Source organism: Esox lucius, chromosome 7 (genome assembly GCF_011004845.1).
Source record: "Esox lucius isolate fEsoLuc1 chromosome 7, fEsoLuc1.pri, whole genome shotgun sequence".
Classification (NCBI taxonomy): domain Eukaryota; kingdom Metazoa; phylum Chordata; class Actinopteri; order Esociformes; family Esocidae; genus Esox; species Esox lucius.
Window position 1 is genome coordinate 680,719 of NC_047575.1, and position 15,888 is coordinate 696,606.

At 43.1% G+C, this 15,888-nt stretch overlaps 1 protein-coding gene across 4 annotated transcripts in view; it reads right to left on the reverse strand.

Moving 5' to 3' along the window:
- Positions 1-420: 420 nt before the first annotated feature.
- The window catches only part of pcf11 (PCF11 cleavage and polyadenylation factor subunit), a 36,030-nt gene continuing 20,562 nt past the window's right edge, over positions 421-15,888 (reverse strand). For 2 of the 4 annotated variants that reach the window (XM_010864371.5, XM_010864369.5), the window contains exons 8-14: positions 9,786-11,363; positions 9,172-9,433; positions 6,411-6,594; positions 4,901-5,056; positions 3,443-3,535; positions 1,588-1,623; positions 421-1,452 (exon numbers count right to left, since the gene is read on the reverse strand). In XM_010864371.5, the coding sequence (XP_010862673.4) occupies positions 1,231-1,452; positions 1,588-1,623; positions 3,443-3,535; positions 4,901-5,056; positions 6,411-6,594; positions 9,172-9,433; positions 9,786-11,363 (2,531 nt within the window). In that variant the 3' untranslated portion in view covers positions 421-1,230. Of the gene's footprint in view, positions 1,453-1,587; positions 1,892-3,442; positions 3,536-4,900; positions 5,057-6,410; positions 6,595-9,171; positions 9,434-9,785; positions 11,364-15,888 lie in introns of all 4 variants that reach the window. The other 2 variants (XM_010864370.5, XR_827368.5) reach the window with 2 other exon arrangements.

Here is a 15,888-nt window from a genome sequence, read left to right on the forward strand (position 1 = left end):
GCAGGACAATGACCCCAAACATACATACCCCAGTGTGGCTTTGGCTGTGACTTAAAAACAAAGGACTATGACCTGGAGTGGCTCTGTCAAAACCCACATTAATAGAGAGTGAATTCTTATTCACTTTTTGTATTTGTCATTCATTTAGAACTTTAATTTGTCACTATGACTGTGTTGATCAGTGGTAAAAACTCATGTAGTGACAAAATGGTTTAAGTCCAAGGGGGTGAATACTTTTGAGAAATACATGAAAAAGCTATAATCCATGGATATAAAAAAGACAAAATACTTAAATTCTAAAGAACTTTATTTAGATTCAAGCAAAGCTGACAAATTAAAAAGCAAACTTCATAAAAGGGTTTGTGGAACTGTGGAGAAGCAATACAGAAAGCCACACCAATCACTGTTCACACAAACACGAATTGTCAGACTTTTTTTATTGTGTTTTTTAACCAAGAAAACTTGTTTTCCTTAAACCTTGCAAAAAAGAAACCCCTAAGATTAACTAACTGCAATGATTAAGCAGGAACAAAAATTACTGTGACACTAGCCATGATGTGTCCTATGTACACCAGTGGAGAGAGATTACTTCTTAACTTTTGTAAACATTAAGCATTGATAAATTAAACAGAACAGCTTCAGATAAACTGCTCCGTTTCTTTCCAAATTAATTTACTGTTAGGGCTACGTCAGAAGCCAAACTAGTCATAAATTAATACATTCTAAATTAAATCCAAATCCTTGCCTCAATGGCAACCAAAATGTGCACGCACACGCCCGCACACGCAATTTCTTTGACTTGAAAGGACAAAAGCATTAAACCAATTGTCCAGGATTCGAAAGTCAAAACCATTTTATCAATATTACAACAAAGATTACCAAAAATAGCTTTATTTATAAATTAAATCTTTTACATACATGTTTTCCTCAAAAGTATACCTTTTTTTCAGGAACAAGTATCAGTTCAGGCATTCATTGCATCATTCATTCATTTACACTGCAAAAAAAGAACACCTGAAATTCACAGGAAGATTCCAAATACAAAAATGTATTCAAAGTTATGGCTATCTGAGGGCCCTGCCTCAAGTGGTGGTCAAATATAAAAATATCTCTTCCTTACAAAAACAAAGGGAGAAATGGGGTTGGGGTAGGCTGGCTGAAAGCAGCCTTAAAACAGGAGTTGGAGGAAAAGAAAAAAGCAGCATGGTTTGTTTTTCAGGAAATTGCACTCTATTGCATTTCTCCTTCTGTTTTCACCTGCACTTCCTCCTTCACATTTTCAGCCTCATCGGCCATCTCTATTGCCGACAAAGCCTCCACCTCCTTTTTCACTGCAATGTGGCAGGAAGTGATCTCAGCAGAGTCGTCAGTCTCACGCTTTATGAACGCACTTAGTGGGTTTTCTGTCAGCAGTTTGTTGGGGGACGGGGTGAAGTCAAGGAACAAAGATGTCTATGTGTGGACGATATAGACGGACAAACAAAAAGAGAAAACATTAGAAAGACTCAAGTTTCACAGGACAGACCAACCCCAACAAGTTTCACAGGTCAGACCCCCAGTAGTTCAAACCTCTAAGCTATTACTTACATTTTTGTAATCCTCAAAACAGGAAGGATGATATGTCTGTAGGAACAGAATGAAAGCAGAACAGGAAACTTAGTATTTTCCGATTTATCTTCCTAAAGGCTTACACATGAAGCTCATTTCTGGTGTTGGCAAAGATAATATTAGGCTGCATTTTGAGATTTACAGTATACAGACAAGTGACAAATTAAAGGATAAATATTTGTAATGAGGAGTTTATGCACTGCAACCCTAAAATATCCCTCTCTGTGTATTTCTCAAAGGACTTATCTTGTTGATCACATCCTGCGTTGACATTCTCAGTCACCTGGGAAAGAGAAAGGGCTTTTGACCACAATTCTGACCCTATTTACTGACTTCTGTCCGTCTGACCTCAATGCAGATGTTCACTATTCCTTTTGAAACACTAGCCAGTTGAACAAACGTGACTGAAGCTCCTGTCACCCGTACCCCAATAATGAACCCTCTTCCAAAGTCACATATCCTTTCCTCATGCCATCCTGATAAAAAAACGAGGTCAAATGGGTATTTTATTTTTTTACAAGCAACAAGGCATAATAGGATGTTAATTGCTTGATTGTATCATGCAATACAATTGTATGGAAGCATCTGCATTCGTTATGTTGTTCCAGTCATTTAATCAGGATTTTCCTTTAATTTGTCACCTGTCTATATATCAATCATATTTATTTATAAAGCCCTTTTTACAACAGCAGTTGTCACAAAGTGCTTTTACAGAGACACCCGGCCTTAAACCCCAAGGAGCAAACAACAGTAGTGTTGAATTTCAGTGGTTAGGAAAAACTCCCTAAGAAGGTCGAATTTTAGGAAGAAACCTAGAGAGGACCCAGGCTCAGAGGGGTGACCAGTCCTCTTCTGGCTGTGCCGGGTGAGATATTAAGAGTCCAATTGGAATAATTAATAAATGTATCGGTGCTAAATCCAGAGTCTGTTTAAAAAGGGCCTCCCTTTGCCTTCAGAAAAGCTCCAATCATTCTTGGAATTCTGTCATACAAGTCCTGAACTGCGTATAGTGGGATATTATACCATTCAAGACGAAAAGCCTCCAGCTCTTCGTCAAAGATAATGGAAATCTACTTATGCACTGTGGTTCAGAACGTCTCCTAAGTTCAATGTTTTTCAGAAATTGAGATCGTTGACATCCTGGTGTTCAAAAAAACACTCTTGAATTGGAATGGGGGCATTATCATCATAGGGTGCTCCTGGTACTGTAAAATGGCCTCATATTCCTCAGCAGTTATAAAACCATTCAGAAAAATCACCAGACCCACTGACTTCCATGAGATGGCTGCCCATACCCTTACGGAACCCCACAACATGTTTAAAAGCAAACATTGTGAGCTGAAAGCATCCTTTGGCTTTCTCCAAACATGAATCAATTCGAAATAGTGTGAAAGGAGACTCATCAGACCATATATATATATTTTTTTTCCATTGCTCACCACCACTGTTCCTTTATAGCAGATGCAATCTCTTAGTGTTTGATATAGGCTGTCTTGAGACTGTTTCCCATGAGATAAATTTGCAACTGATACTGATATATGTACCTGCAATTTGAGCACTGACTATTTAACCTCTTTGGCACTCTTCTTGGTTGCCTTATGTTGCTTAGAAAAACTGAAAAATTGTCAGATCTCTTTTATAGCTGACATCTATATACTGCCAATTGGCTGAATGACATCTGTAGTTGCATTTGTAATTTAGTCATTTCAAAGTAAGTTATTTTCCTTAGGATGTTTCCACGTATTTTCTCCACCCACTGTACGTCAAAACTGTGATTTAAAATTTTGCTAAAAGAACATTTAAACTTGATCTTTGTAGCCTTTTTGACACTCACCTTTTCATCAACTCTGATGGCATCCTTAAGGTGCCATTCCTCTTCATCCTCCTCCCAGTACATCTCAAACTGCTCCTGGCAAATCTCACATGCCTACACGCAAACAGTTGCAAATAATAATTCTGACCATGCATGATTAAATCCACATAATACAACTTAAACTATAGGCACTACATAGCAGCCTGACAATGTGCCAGTGATGTAAAATGAAGATAGAACCACACAATGAAGAATGTTCTGACACCAAATAAATGATCCCCTCGGTAACACACACAAGACGCACGCAAGACACACGCAAACGTAGGCATGCAAGACAAATTCGCACGCGCAGGCAGGCGCAGGCAGGCGCAGGCAGGCGCAGGCAGGCGCAGGCAGGCGCAGGCAGGCGCAGGCAGGCGCAGGCAGGCGCAGGCAGGCGCAGGCAGGCGCAGGCAGGCGCGCACGCAGGCGCAGGCAGGCAGGCGCGCACGCAGGCGCAGGCAGGCAGGCGCGCACGCAGGCGCAGGCAGGCAGGCGCGCACGCAGGCGCAGGCAGGCAGGCGCGCACGCAGGCGCAGGCAGGCAGGCGCGCACGCAGGCGCAGGCAGGCAGGCGCGCACGCAGGCGCAGGCAGGCAGGCGCGCACGCAGGCGCAGGCAGGCAGGCGCGCACGCAGGCGCAGGCAGGCAGGCGCGCACGCAGGCGCAGGCAGGCAGGCGCGCACACAGGCGCAGGCAGGCAGGCGCGCACACAGGCGCAGGCAGGCAGGCGCGCACACAGGCGCAGGCAGGCAGGCGCGCACACAGGCGCAGGCAGGCAGGCGCGCACACAGGCGCAGGCAGGCAGGCGCGCACACAGGCGCAGGCAGGCAGGCACGCGCACACAGGCGCACGCAGGCAGGCACGCGCGCACGCAGGCAGGCACGCGCGCACGCAGGCAGGCACGCGCGCACGCAGGCAGGCACGCAGGCAGGCACGCGCGCACGCAGGCAGGCACGCGCGCACAGGCAGGCACGCGCGCACACAGGCGCAGGCAGGCACGCGCGCACACAGGCGCAGGCAGGCACGCGCGCACACACAGGCGCAGGCAGGCACGCGCGCACACACAGGCGCAGGCAGGCACGCGCGCACACACAGGCGCAGGCAGGCACGCGCGCACACACAGGCGCAGGCAGGCACGCGCGCACACACAGGCGCAGGCAGGCACGCGCGCACACACAGGCGCAGGCAGGCACGCGCGCACACACAGGCGCAGGCAGGCACGCGCGCACACACAGGCGCAGGCAGGCACGCGCGCACACACAGGCGCAGGCAGGCACGCGCGCACACACAGGCGCAGGCAGGCACGCGCGCACACACAGGCAGAGGCAGGCACGCGCGCACACACAGGCAGAGGCAGGCACGCGCGCACACACACAGGCAGAGGCGGAGAGATGGAGGTTCATTGTGTGGGGCCTGTTCATTGCATGTTGCCACCCACCTCATCCACCACATCTGCAGCTGCTTTAACACTCTGGAATTCCTTCTCCTTGGCTGCCTCTTGTGTTTTCTGCACAACCTCCTCATTCACCTTCTCAAAGAACAGGCTCTTGGCCCGCTCCTCCAGGTCTGCTATCTCCTCAAACTCTATCCAGTCCTAAGAGGGTGAAGGGAGAAAAGGCAGGCAAGACAGATTAGTGAACAGTTTGTCAGATGATTGGCTTAATATAATATTACAGGAAGGTAACTACACTCCATGCTACAAACTGTTTGCCCTCCTACCACCGGTCTCTTTATTCCCACACCAGCAGGCTCAGGAACAGTTTCTTTCCATCTACTGTTACCCTTCTGAAATTTGTGGCCCATCACTAACCACACCCACCTGCCTCTCAGGGACCTTGTTGCACTACTCCCTTTGTACTACTGGACCCTGACACTGCTTTGTAAAATATTATAAGGAAGTTTTCAGTTGTTACATGTACAGGAGCTGATCATAAAATTAGAATATCATCAAAAAGTTGATTTATTTTAGTAATTCCATTCAAAAAGTGAAACTTGTATAATGTATACATTCCTTCCACATAAACTGATATATTTCAAGTGTTTATTTCTTTTAATTTTGATGATTATAACTGACAACTAATGAAAACCCCATATTCAGTATCTCAGAAGATTTTAATATTTTGAAAAGGTTCAATATTGAAGACACCTGGTTCTAATTTAGATACATTTAAATTTAGATAAATTAGATATTCTAATCAGCTAATTAACCCAAAAACACCTGCAAAGGCCTTTAAATGGTCTCTCAGTCTAGTTCTGTAGGCAACACAATCATGAGGATGACTGCGGACTTGACAGCTGTCCAAAAGACGACCACTGACACCTTGCACAAGGAGAGCAAGACACATGCCACGCCGCATTGCTCCAGTAATTCAGGCAAAAGGAACACCAACTAAGTATTGAGTGCTGTACATGCTCACTTTTCATGTTCATACTTTTTAGTTGGCCAACATTTCTAAAAATCATTTTTTTGTATTGTTCTTAAGTAATATTCAAATTTTCTGAGATACTGAATTTGGGATTTTCATTAGTTGTCACTTATAATCAAATTAAAAGAAAAAATATATGAAATATATATATCAGTCGGTGTGTAATGAATGAATATAATATACAAGTTTCACTTTTGAATGGAATTACTGAAATAAATCAACTTTTTGATGATATTCTAATTTTATGACCAGCACCTGTATGTGTCTACCTACTGAACTTCAGTGCTGCTATCCTTACATTTCAGTTGCACATGCTACACTTTCAATTTGTCTCGACTGCACATTTAGAATTGCCATTTGTACTTACATTTGCTTCATCGCACAACTATACATCCCACTAACATAAATTATACTTAAAACTTCAAAACATTCTGCCATTCTCTACTTGCCTTCGTTTCACATTTAGAATTGCCATTTGTACTGCATTTGCCTTCAGAAAAGGCATAACTGTGCTGCTCTTACCATGAGGCTGTAGTACCAGCGACGGTGGGTGACCTTCTTGCTTATGTCCTTCTCTGAGCGGTTCAGGCGGTAGTGCCAGTCCAGATGGTCAGCATAGACGTCCGTCTGAGATGCAGTGAAGCGCATGCCGCAGGAGTAACACTGGATCCCTGTGTAGAGCTTAGTCACCACACTGTCATAGCGCCTGGGGAGAGGAACAAACAAAACCAGGGGTCAATAACCACACTCTTGAAATATAAAATAGGATTAACAATGTTTAAATAATCAAAATCAGTTTTAATACATAACTACGTTCAAAAGTATAATGAAATGTTTAATGCCACACCTTTGAAAGACACATGGAGGAATTGAACAGGGCAGCATGAAATATTGAATTAAGATGGTTTCGGACAAATACAGAAATGTGCATGAATAATCATCTAAACTGAGATTGCAGAAAACACAACTTCAGTGATATTTTTCAGTGTTTGCTGACACCAACTTTAAGTTGAGACTGCTGCTGCAACTCATTTGTGTCATTGCAAAACAATGAAGGAATAAAATACATCCAAAACCAATTTATTTTAATGGAAGCATTATTGAAGACCATTTTGTGTTCAGGGTGAGAAATGCTAGAAAGAAAATCTCTGATTCAGTCAATGTTTCATTAACTACAATTAACAGAATTTCATGCAATTAACCCTCTGAGTACTACGCTTAAAATGTTTGGGTGTCACTACTTTTATATTTGGGCTTATAAACGATATGTAATGTGAATCGATCATTGTGTATTTGGCATCAAATTATTCCAAATTACCTCAGCTAATATAAGCTTGCATGTTAATGTTCTTATAAGGTAGTGTTTTAGGGAAAAATGCACAATTAAGTAAATAATTTCATAAGCAAAATCAGATTTTTTCTATATATCATTGAATTCTGACCATAACACACCCATATGGAGTGATACTCCCAATACAAATGTTCTGTGCAAACACAATGCACATTTGTGTAAGAAAAGGCTTCACAATGAATGTGAACAGAAAAATGAAATAATTTGCCTTTTGTCCAACATGTTTTTGACACATTTTTCATTGAAATCAACCACCCCGGTATCTCAACCCAAAAACATTCCAAAAACACTTTTCAAACCCTTTTTCTTACACAAATATGCATTGTATCACAATAAAAGTGAACAGAACAATTAAATAAAAAATTCACCTTATGTGCATACAGGACAATATGATTATGACACCCATAATTATTTTCTATATGATTGAATTCAGACCACACACAGCCATGTGGAACAGTTCTCCCATTCCAAATACGCAAAGCAGACAATATCTATAATGATCACATTTGTATTACATTATTTCATGATAAATAGGTTATTAGATGTTACTTACCAGACTGTACTTGCGTTAGCATTAGCCTGTTGTTAGCATTAGTCCTTTGTTGTCTGGTAACTCAGCTATCCAACGTTTGATAACCATAACGGACTATGGCTACATTTAGTAAAAGTGTTTTTACGTTTTGCCATTTTATACTAATAATAATAATACTTATAAAACTGTTGAAAACAAATCCTTTCTTTGTCTTTTCAACAAGTTAGCGTTACGCAAGGACACAATGCTAAAACGTTCTCTAATGCTAAGTTAGCATGCTAGCTAAGCTGACATACTGCTACAACCTCTTCTACAGTCAGAATGAGCAAATGAAGAAAACAAAACTTACGTCCCACCCAGCAACCTTATGATTGGATCAAATACACAACAGATACCTTCCCCAGATTGGGTAAAATAAACTATTCTGCATGGCAACAGCCTTCCATTGGATGCTGTCACTCAACAGCCCATACATTGGTCAGGTGCACACGGTTTTGGTTTCATTTGGACAGGATGACAACAACAAGGAAATATGCCAAGTAAACACAAAGCGCATCTGCGTTTTCATCGGACTCTCGTTGAAACAGCAAAGAAAACAGAATCTCTCTATTACAAACCGTTTTGAAAATATGTAATACTATGTAATTGTTATGCAAATACGCCCCAGGCGTGGGCGCTACCGCCTAATCCGTCCTCAGAGGGTTAATTAGGAGGATTGTTATGGAAACTAATGTACATTTGAGAAATGCCTGCCCTTTTATTACCTAGTATGTAACTCTGGTCTTTTTTTGTGACACACGTCTGCATAATATCAGAGGATCATTAGGTACTCTGACCATTTGTTAATCTGCCTAAACCAATGAGGGAATCTGTCCTTTGTTCCTTAGGAATGTGACCCTTGGGGGAAGTAGGGGCAATTGGCCCATTTGGGTAAACGCGACAGTAAACACCTAGGGCAGGAAGGTTAAGGTGGGGGGACAGCCGCCCTTTGGGTAAAAACTTGTGACATTAGACAGCTGGGCAGTATCTTACCACACCCCTTTTAACTGTAATAAATACACTGTTCATGTATTTTCCTCAGAGATTCCTCAGAGGTTTATTCTGTAAGCTTTTGATGCATCTCTTGATTTGCAAACAAACTTAATTGTGCCAAGAGAATTTTGTCTCTGTACAAAAGAGTTCCTATCGATGGAATTACCATCACAGGAAATTGTACTGACATGCGCACCACTTATCAACATACATTCAATTTGGTTAAAGCAAAAATAAAATAAACATACTCTACCTTGAGATTCAACATGCAAAGAGAACTAGAATGAAACACTGATGCCAACAGGAGAGTCACCCATAAATGGTGAAATTCCAATCATAAGTCTCTCCATTGAGCCCATCAAACTTACTGTTTCATGTCGTCAATGACAAAGCCAGTGAGGTCTGGGAGGTTCTCGTCCTCCTCCTGCTCTTCCTCTTCCTCCTCTTCAATCACCGTAGGGGCTGGTGGGGTGGCTTCTGACTCTGTACTGCTTGGTGCTGGCACTGTGTCAGAACTCTGAGTTGCCTTGATACCTCCGCTAGGGATGATGCCAGTGGAAATGAGCTTGGAGAGAAGGTCATTCACATCTACCTGGCCAAAGTGACTCTCAGGAGGAGGAAACTGGGGAGCTAGATTGAAGGAACAATCAAAAATCTGTTAACACAAAAATTCTGTATATCAACTGTTCCATCAACAGGGATTCCATTAATAGCGAATCAAAAGGGATTCCATCCTTAAGACATCCCGATATATTTGTTAACATTTTTATCTAATAAACTAAGCATCAAACTGAACCACTTCTAACAAAAGATTTAAGAGACCATCCTCATACTATTCTCTTACTGTGTTGTAACATGAATAATAAAAAATAAAAAACTATTTCAAAAAGAATGCACTAGATTTTGAGAAGCAACCTCAGATACACAAACAGGTTTAGAATGGTGAAGATAGTGGTGGAATAAATAGCAAACAGGATCTTACTAGGCTGGGTGAAAGGAAATGGTCTGACGTAAGGGTTGTTGCAACCAGCCTGTGGCCCAGGAGGCACAGAGAAGTTGGCCCCTTGTTGACCCACCACGGTCTGTTGCCCTGGGAACGTCTGGAACGGAGCAATCATTGGCTGTTTGAAGCTAGCCTGTTGCTGAAGGCCACCGGGGTTGGCCGGGTCATACATAGGTGTGCCTAGTGGCCTCGGGGGGGCCGGGGAGTTGAGAGTGGCATGGTATCTGGGGGGACCCTGCTGGCCCGGCGGGCAGTCAAAGCGTGGTGGCATGCCCTGTGGGGGCACATGAAACATAGAGGAGCCCTGCTGGCCTGGAGGACAGTCGAAATGTTGAGGCATGCCCTGGGGGGGTTGAGAGGGCAGGGGGTCAAAGCGCATGAGGCCAGGTTGCCCCAAAGGGGCGGATGGGTTTACTGGGCCATCAAAACGCATCGGGCCAGGCTGATTTGGAGGGCCTTCAAATCTCATGGGGCCTTGCTGGAACCTCATTGCTCCTTCAAACCTTCCAGGGCCAGGTTGCATGGAGTCAAAACGGTGAGACTGCATGGGACCATCGAAACGCAATGTCCCAGGCCCCTGTCCTTCAAACCTCCCAGATGGCTGTCCTTCAAACCTCCCAGGTGGTTGCTGAGCAATAAGACCGTCATATCGCCCAGATGGCCCACCTTGCTGTTGGGGCTTCGGGCTTCCGTCAAACCTTCCTCCAATGCCTTGTGGGTCCCCTCCTCTCATTGGAACATGAGGAATGGAGGACCCGTCAAATCTTCCAGGTCCATCAAACCTCTCTGGTCCTTTATATAAAAGGGGGCCATCGAAGGAGTTGGGGCCCTGAGAGTGAGGATCATCATATCTTGAGGGGCCATGGGAGGGGCCCCCTGGTCCATTGTACCGCCCAGGCCCCTGGCTGCCCTCATACCGCACACCACGGTGTGGTCTGCTGGACTTGACCATGTGACCAGGCCCATCGTACCCTGCCTGGGGACCTGTGTGGAGGCCATCGTAGCGAGATGAGGGTGGACCACTGTCATATCTCTGGTGACCATCTGGGGCATGGGGAGGGGTGTGTCCTGGGGAGTCGTTGTGTATGGAAGACGGGGGGGGGCCTCGTGGGGGCCCTCCTGGGTGGTGTTGTCTAGGAGGAAGGAGGACATCCGCTGAGGCCAGGGGCCCATCATCTGAGTGTTCGCTGGTGGGGCTCTCGAAGCATGGTGCGGGGCTCATCTCTGCAGAGTCCAACTGCTGTAACGGGGAGAGGCGCTCCCGCTCATAGACAGGCACTGGTAGAGGGACTGGGGACTTCCTACCAGGACAATCCAGGCCTGGGCTAGTGGAGTTCCGGAGCGAAGGGCCACCAGGGAGTTTGCGGTCGTGGGTGCGAGGGTCGTCATAGCGGGAGTATGGAGGTTTGACAGAGTTGTCTTCAGACAGCATTGGCCCGACACCATACCGCCTGGGGTGGGCATCGTAGCCACTCTTTGGCTCCTCCCTATCAGCATACGGTGGTCTGTGATTTGGCAGCCGCTCACTAAGGGGAGAGTTACGCTCTCGTTCACCTGCTGACAAAAGGGGGAAAAAAACTAAATAACCTGTACCGCCAATTAATTTCACTTTTACAATTCTTCACCTAATTAACCAAGTCATACACCATTGTACATAAGTATTCAGAACCTTTATTTTGTAGAAGCACCTTTTGGCAGGAATCAAATTTGAGTCCACTTGGTTCGCATATCTCTACCAGGTACACACACATGCATTTAGGCCTTTTTCCCCATTCATCCCTCTACAGTGCCCTCCCTAGAAAGTTCAATATATTTGGACACATATATCCAAGAGAATTTCAACAACATTAATTGATAGAAGTAACCAAAATCTAATAATTTAACTTTGTTTTTCCGCAGTATGAAAAGCATTAATGGTTTCAAAGTACCCTTTGCACTGCCCACTTCAAGTCCTTAATTTCAATCGGATTGATATCTAAGCTTTTACTCACCTAGATAGCTATTACATAACCATCCATTTCTTATTTCTGTGGTATTCTGTTCACTATAGAACTCGCTGACCCCTTACCAAACATAGCGCCTTATAGTTGTGACCATAAAGCTCTATTTTGGTCTCGTCACTCCAAATTAGTGTGCGGTGTGTCAAGGTGTTGTCGGCATATTGTAACCAGGCATTATTGTGGCATTGGCGCTGTAAAAGTTTCTTTCTGGCAACTCGACCATGCGGCCCATTTTTGTTCTAGTATCGTCGTATTGCGCTCCTTGAAACAACCACACCGTCTTTTTTCTGAGCATCCTTTCATTCTCCTGAGGTTACCTGTGGGTTTTTTTTGTATCCCAAACAATTCTTCCGGCAGTTTGACCGTGGCTTATAATCAAGAGATACCCAATTTTTCCACTTAATAAGTGATTCAACAGTACTCACTGGCATTTGCAAGGCTCTGAATATCTTTTTATATTATTTTCCATCTTTATAAAGTTCTATTACCTTGCAGGTCTTTTGACAGTTATTTTCTGCTCCCCACTGCTCAGTATCTAGCCTGCTCAGTGCATCCACGTGAGAGCAAACAAACCCATTGACTATTCATACACAGACACTAATAGCAATTTTTTTTAAACGACAATGTGCGGGAAATTCACCTTTAATTGCCATTTTAACCTGTGTGTGTCACTGTGTGTCTGTAACAAGGCCAAACATTCAAGGGCATGTAAACTTTTGATCAGGGCCTTGGGTGATTTCTGTTATCATTATAATTTAAAAAAGGAGCCAAACAACTGTGATAATAAATGACTTGATATATAAATAATATACTTAATTATTTAACTATCCTTAAGTAAAAGACAGTTGTTTTGCATCAGTCATATTTTCAAAATCAGTGCCAAAATGTCAATGTCTGCCAGGGCATATAAACTTATGAGCACAATGGTACCACGGTAATGGCCTCAAAGACGTCATTTTTGAGATGTAATTTTATTTAATCAATCCATGCAAGATGTAAAACAAACAGAGGAAGGATGTATCAGTATTAAGCAAATGCACATTGTAGATATTAAACACGAACTACATGTATATTTGGAGAATGCACAGCTGAAATAACTAACTTATACTGATTAATAATAAACATATAACCTTGATCAACAAAATCACTAAGTCAACTGTATTTATGAGTCCATCCACAGGCTCCACAGCACCCTAGCTGCAGACAGATTCTTTTGGATACTTTCGCCAATGGCTAAAGCCCACCTCTCTGCTCCTGACACCTCTGTGCCAAGTTAGAGAGTATTCTTAACAGCCAGAAACATTGTGATGGCACCACGATCCTTGCTTAAGCCTGACAATATTGACATGCAGGGTCAAAAATTAACATCTGCCAAGCGCGGGAAGATTTAACGTTTGGTGAGTAAATCTCAGAAAGCTAACCTGCACACTGGTGGGTAAGTGTTTGTACCCAAAGTTTCGCTCTTATTGAAATCAGAACAGCGCTACTTAGTTGTGAGGCACCGTAACAGAAATAATGTTTTTTTTTACCAAGCATAGCGCATTTTCCATCACGCACAGTTTACTATCACACAAGCATCAGATCAGTGCAACAACATCAAGCATCCGACGTTCGGAGTACCAAGGTAGCGAGAAAAGTAACCAGCTGTGTCTGTGCACCGCACATAGTGTCGACCTGTCAGCAAGTGGCTGTCACACTGATATAATGTAGGCAGCCACGTGCGACAACCCAAGGTAAGAAGCTAGCTAGCTAACTGACAAAACTCGATAGCTACAATGGATTAGCGTCATGCAGGCAACATCAGATTCAGCAAAAAAAATAAGCACACCGGTTTTCGTATTTTGAGTTAGGCCTAAAAAACACCTAATAGCGATGGTCGGGGTGCCAACATAAGCTATCCAGGCCAGGGTATGCGTTGGCTGGCAAATGCCGGCTTTTAGCCGGTATCACGTGTAGGCCTAGTTGTCCAGCGGAAGAAAATAAAAACAACCAAAATGTTCAGTGGGAAATATGCCAAATAGATTAAAAGCATATTAATAGCTTTTCAACGCAAATATGGAACGGGACAACATATTTACATCCGTAGATTTTAATGGACATAAATGCTAAAATTTGACAAAATATTTTACACAGAATCACAGATTTTTTTCAATAGAGTTCGCGAGACAGAAGATGACTGGTGAAAAGACGATTAGATTAGGGTATGTATGCTACTGTCCCAAACAACATTGTATATTTTTACACTGTATATTGCATATGCAATTAACATATTTAAGTCACTAACAATGTAAATATGAATGGGACGCTGAGCATGCAGCAAAGCCAAGTACAACTGAAAAGTCGAGAGAGGAGGATAAATTATGTGGCGTCAAGAAATTACTCTTCAATACTTCCTCTTTCAGTGAGTTGCCATTTTGTCTCTGTTGGTATTTGAAATTGGCCAACATTTCCGATCTAGCCAACTGGTTGTAAGTTCAGATGTTTTTATGATGAAGATTTTTGAAGAACAACTTAAAGAAAGTTTGCAGGTTCAATACCAATGTTCTAAGGACAGTAAATCAGTCAATTTCAGGTTTAACGTTCAAACAATAACTTGAATTGACACTCAGAAATCTCCTGCTCTACCGCATAATCCTGTTGTGCATCAATGCTCAGCTGATCCTTCACTCTCTGCCTGAACAACTTTGTCTACTCCATAACGTTCTGCAAGAAATATATTTTTTTGCATTGTTCCCTCTCTGTACAGACGGCATGCTTCTATCATGCATGGGCATGGACTGTAGTTCTCATGTTTTAGTCATCTCAAACAAAAAAAGTTGGACTAAAAATACAAAAATTATTGTTAATGTTAGGATAGAATATAGGCCTATCCAGAATTAATTAACCTATGCAATATGACTGATATTTAAATATGGGAATTAATTATCTGAATTATGAAGCTGATTTACCAAGTGACATACAAATTAAGGAGGAAAATGGTTCAAAGGTCAAAAGGAAGAAAATCCCCATTGAAACACAGTCATGGCTTAATGGAAGCAGGTGGGCTTACAGGGAACATCAGTAAAACATTCTGTCCTTTAACCATAAATTCATTCTACACACAACACAAAAAAAACAACTATGAGAAATGGTGCACTAAAGCATAATATCAAAAATATACAGTACAGGCCAAAAGTTTGGACACCTTCTCATTCAATGCGTTTTTTGTTTTCATGACTATTTACATTGTAGATTCTCACTGAAGGCATTAAAACTATGAACTATGAGTTCTAGCAGCAGACATCTCTAGAACAACTGTTAAGAGGAGACTGCGTGAATCAGTAGCTGCTAGGAAACCACTGCTAAGGAGAGGCTACAAGCAGAAGAGATTTGTTTGGGCCAAGAAACACAAGGAATGGACATTAGACCAGTGGAAATCTGTGCTTTGGTCTGATGAGTCCAAATTTGAGATCTTTGGTTCCAACCGCCGTGTCTTTGTGAACGGATGGATTCTCCATGCCTGGTTCCCACCGTGAAGCATAGAGGAGGAGGTGTGATGGTGTGGGGGTGCTTTGCTAGTGACACTGTTGGGGATTTATTCAAAATTTAAGGCATACTGAACCAGCATGGCTACCAGAGCATCCTGCAGTGACATGCGTTTAGTTGGACCATCATTTATTTTTTAACAGGACGATGACACCAAACACACCTTCAGGCTGTGTAAGGGCTATTTGACCAAGAAGGAGAGTGATGGAATGCTGCGCCAGAAGACCTGCCTCCACAGTCACCAGACCTGAACCCAATCGAGATGGTTTGGGGTGAGCTGAACCTCAGAGTGAAGGCAAAAGGGCCAACAAGAGCTAAGCATCTCTAGTTACTCCTTCAAGACTGTTGGAAAACCATTTCAGGTGACTACCTCTTGAAGCTTATCAAGAGAACGACAAGAGGGTGCAAAGCAGTAATCAGAGCAAAGGGTGGCTACTTTGAAAAAACTTGAATATAAGATGTTTTCAGTTATTTCACACTTTTTTTGTTAAGTACAGTGGGGCAAAAAAGTATTTAGTCAGCCACCAATTGTGCAAGTTCTCCCACTTAAAAAGATG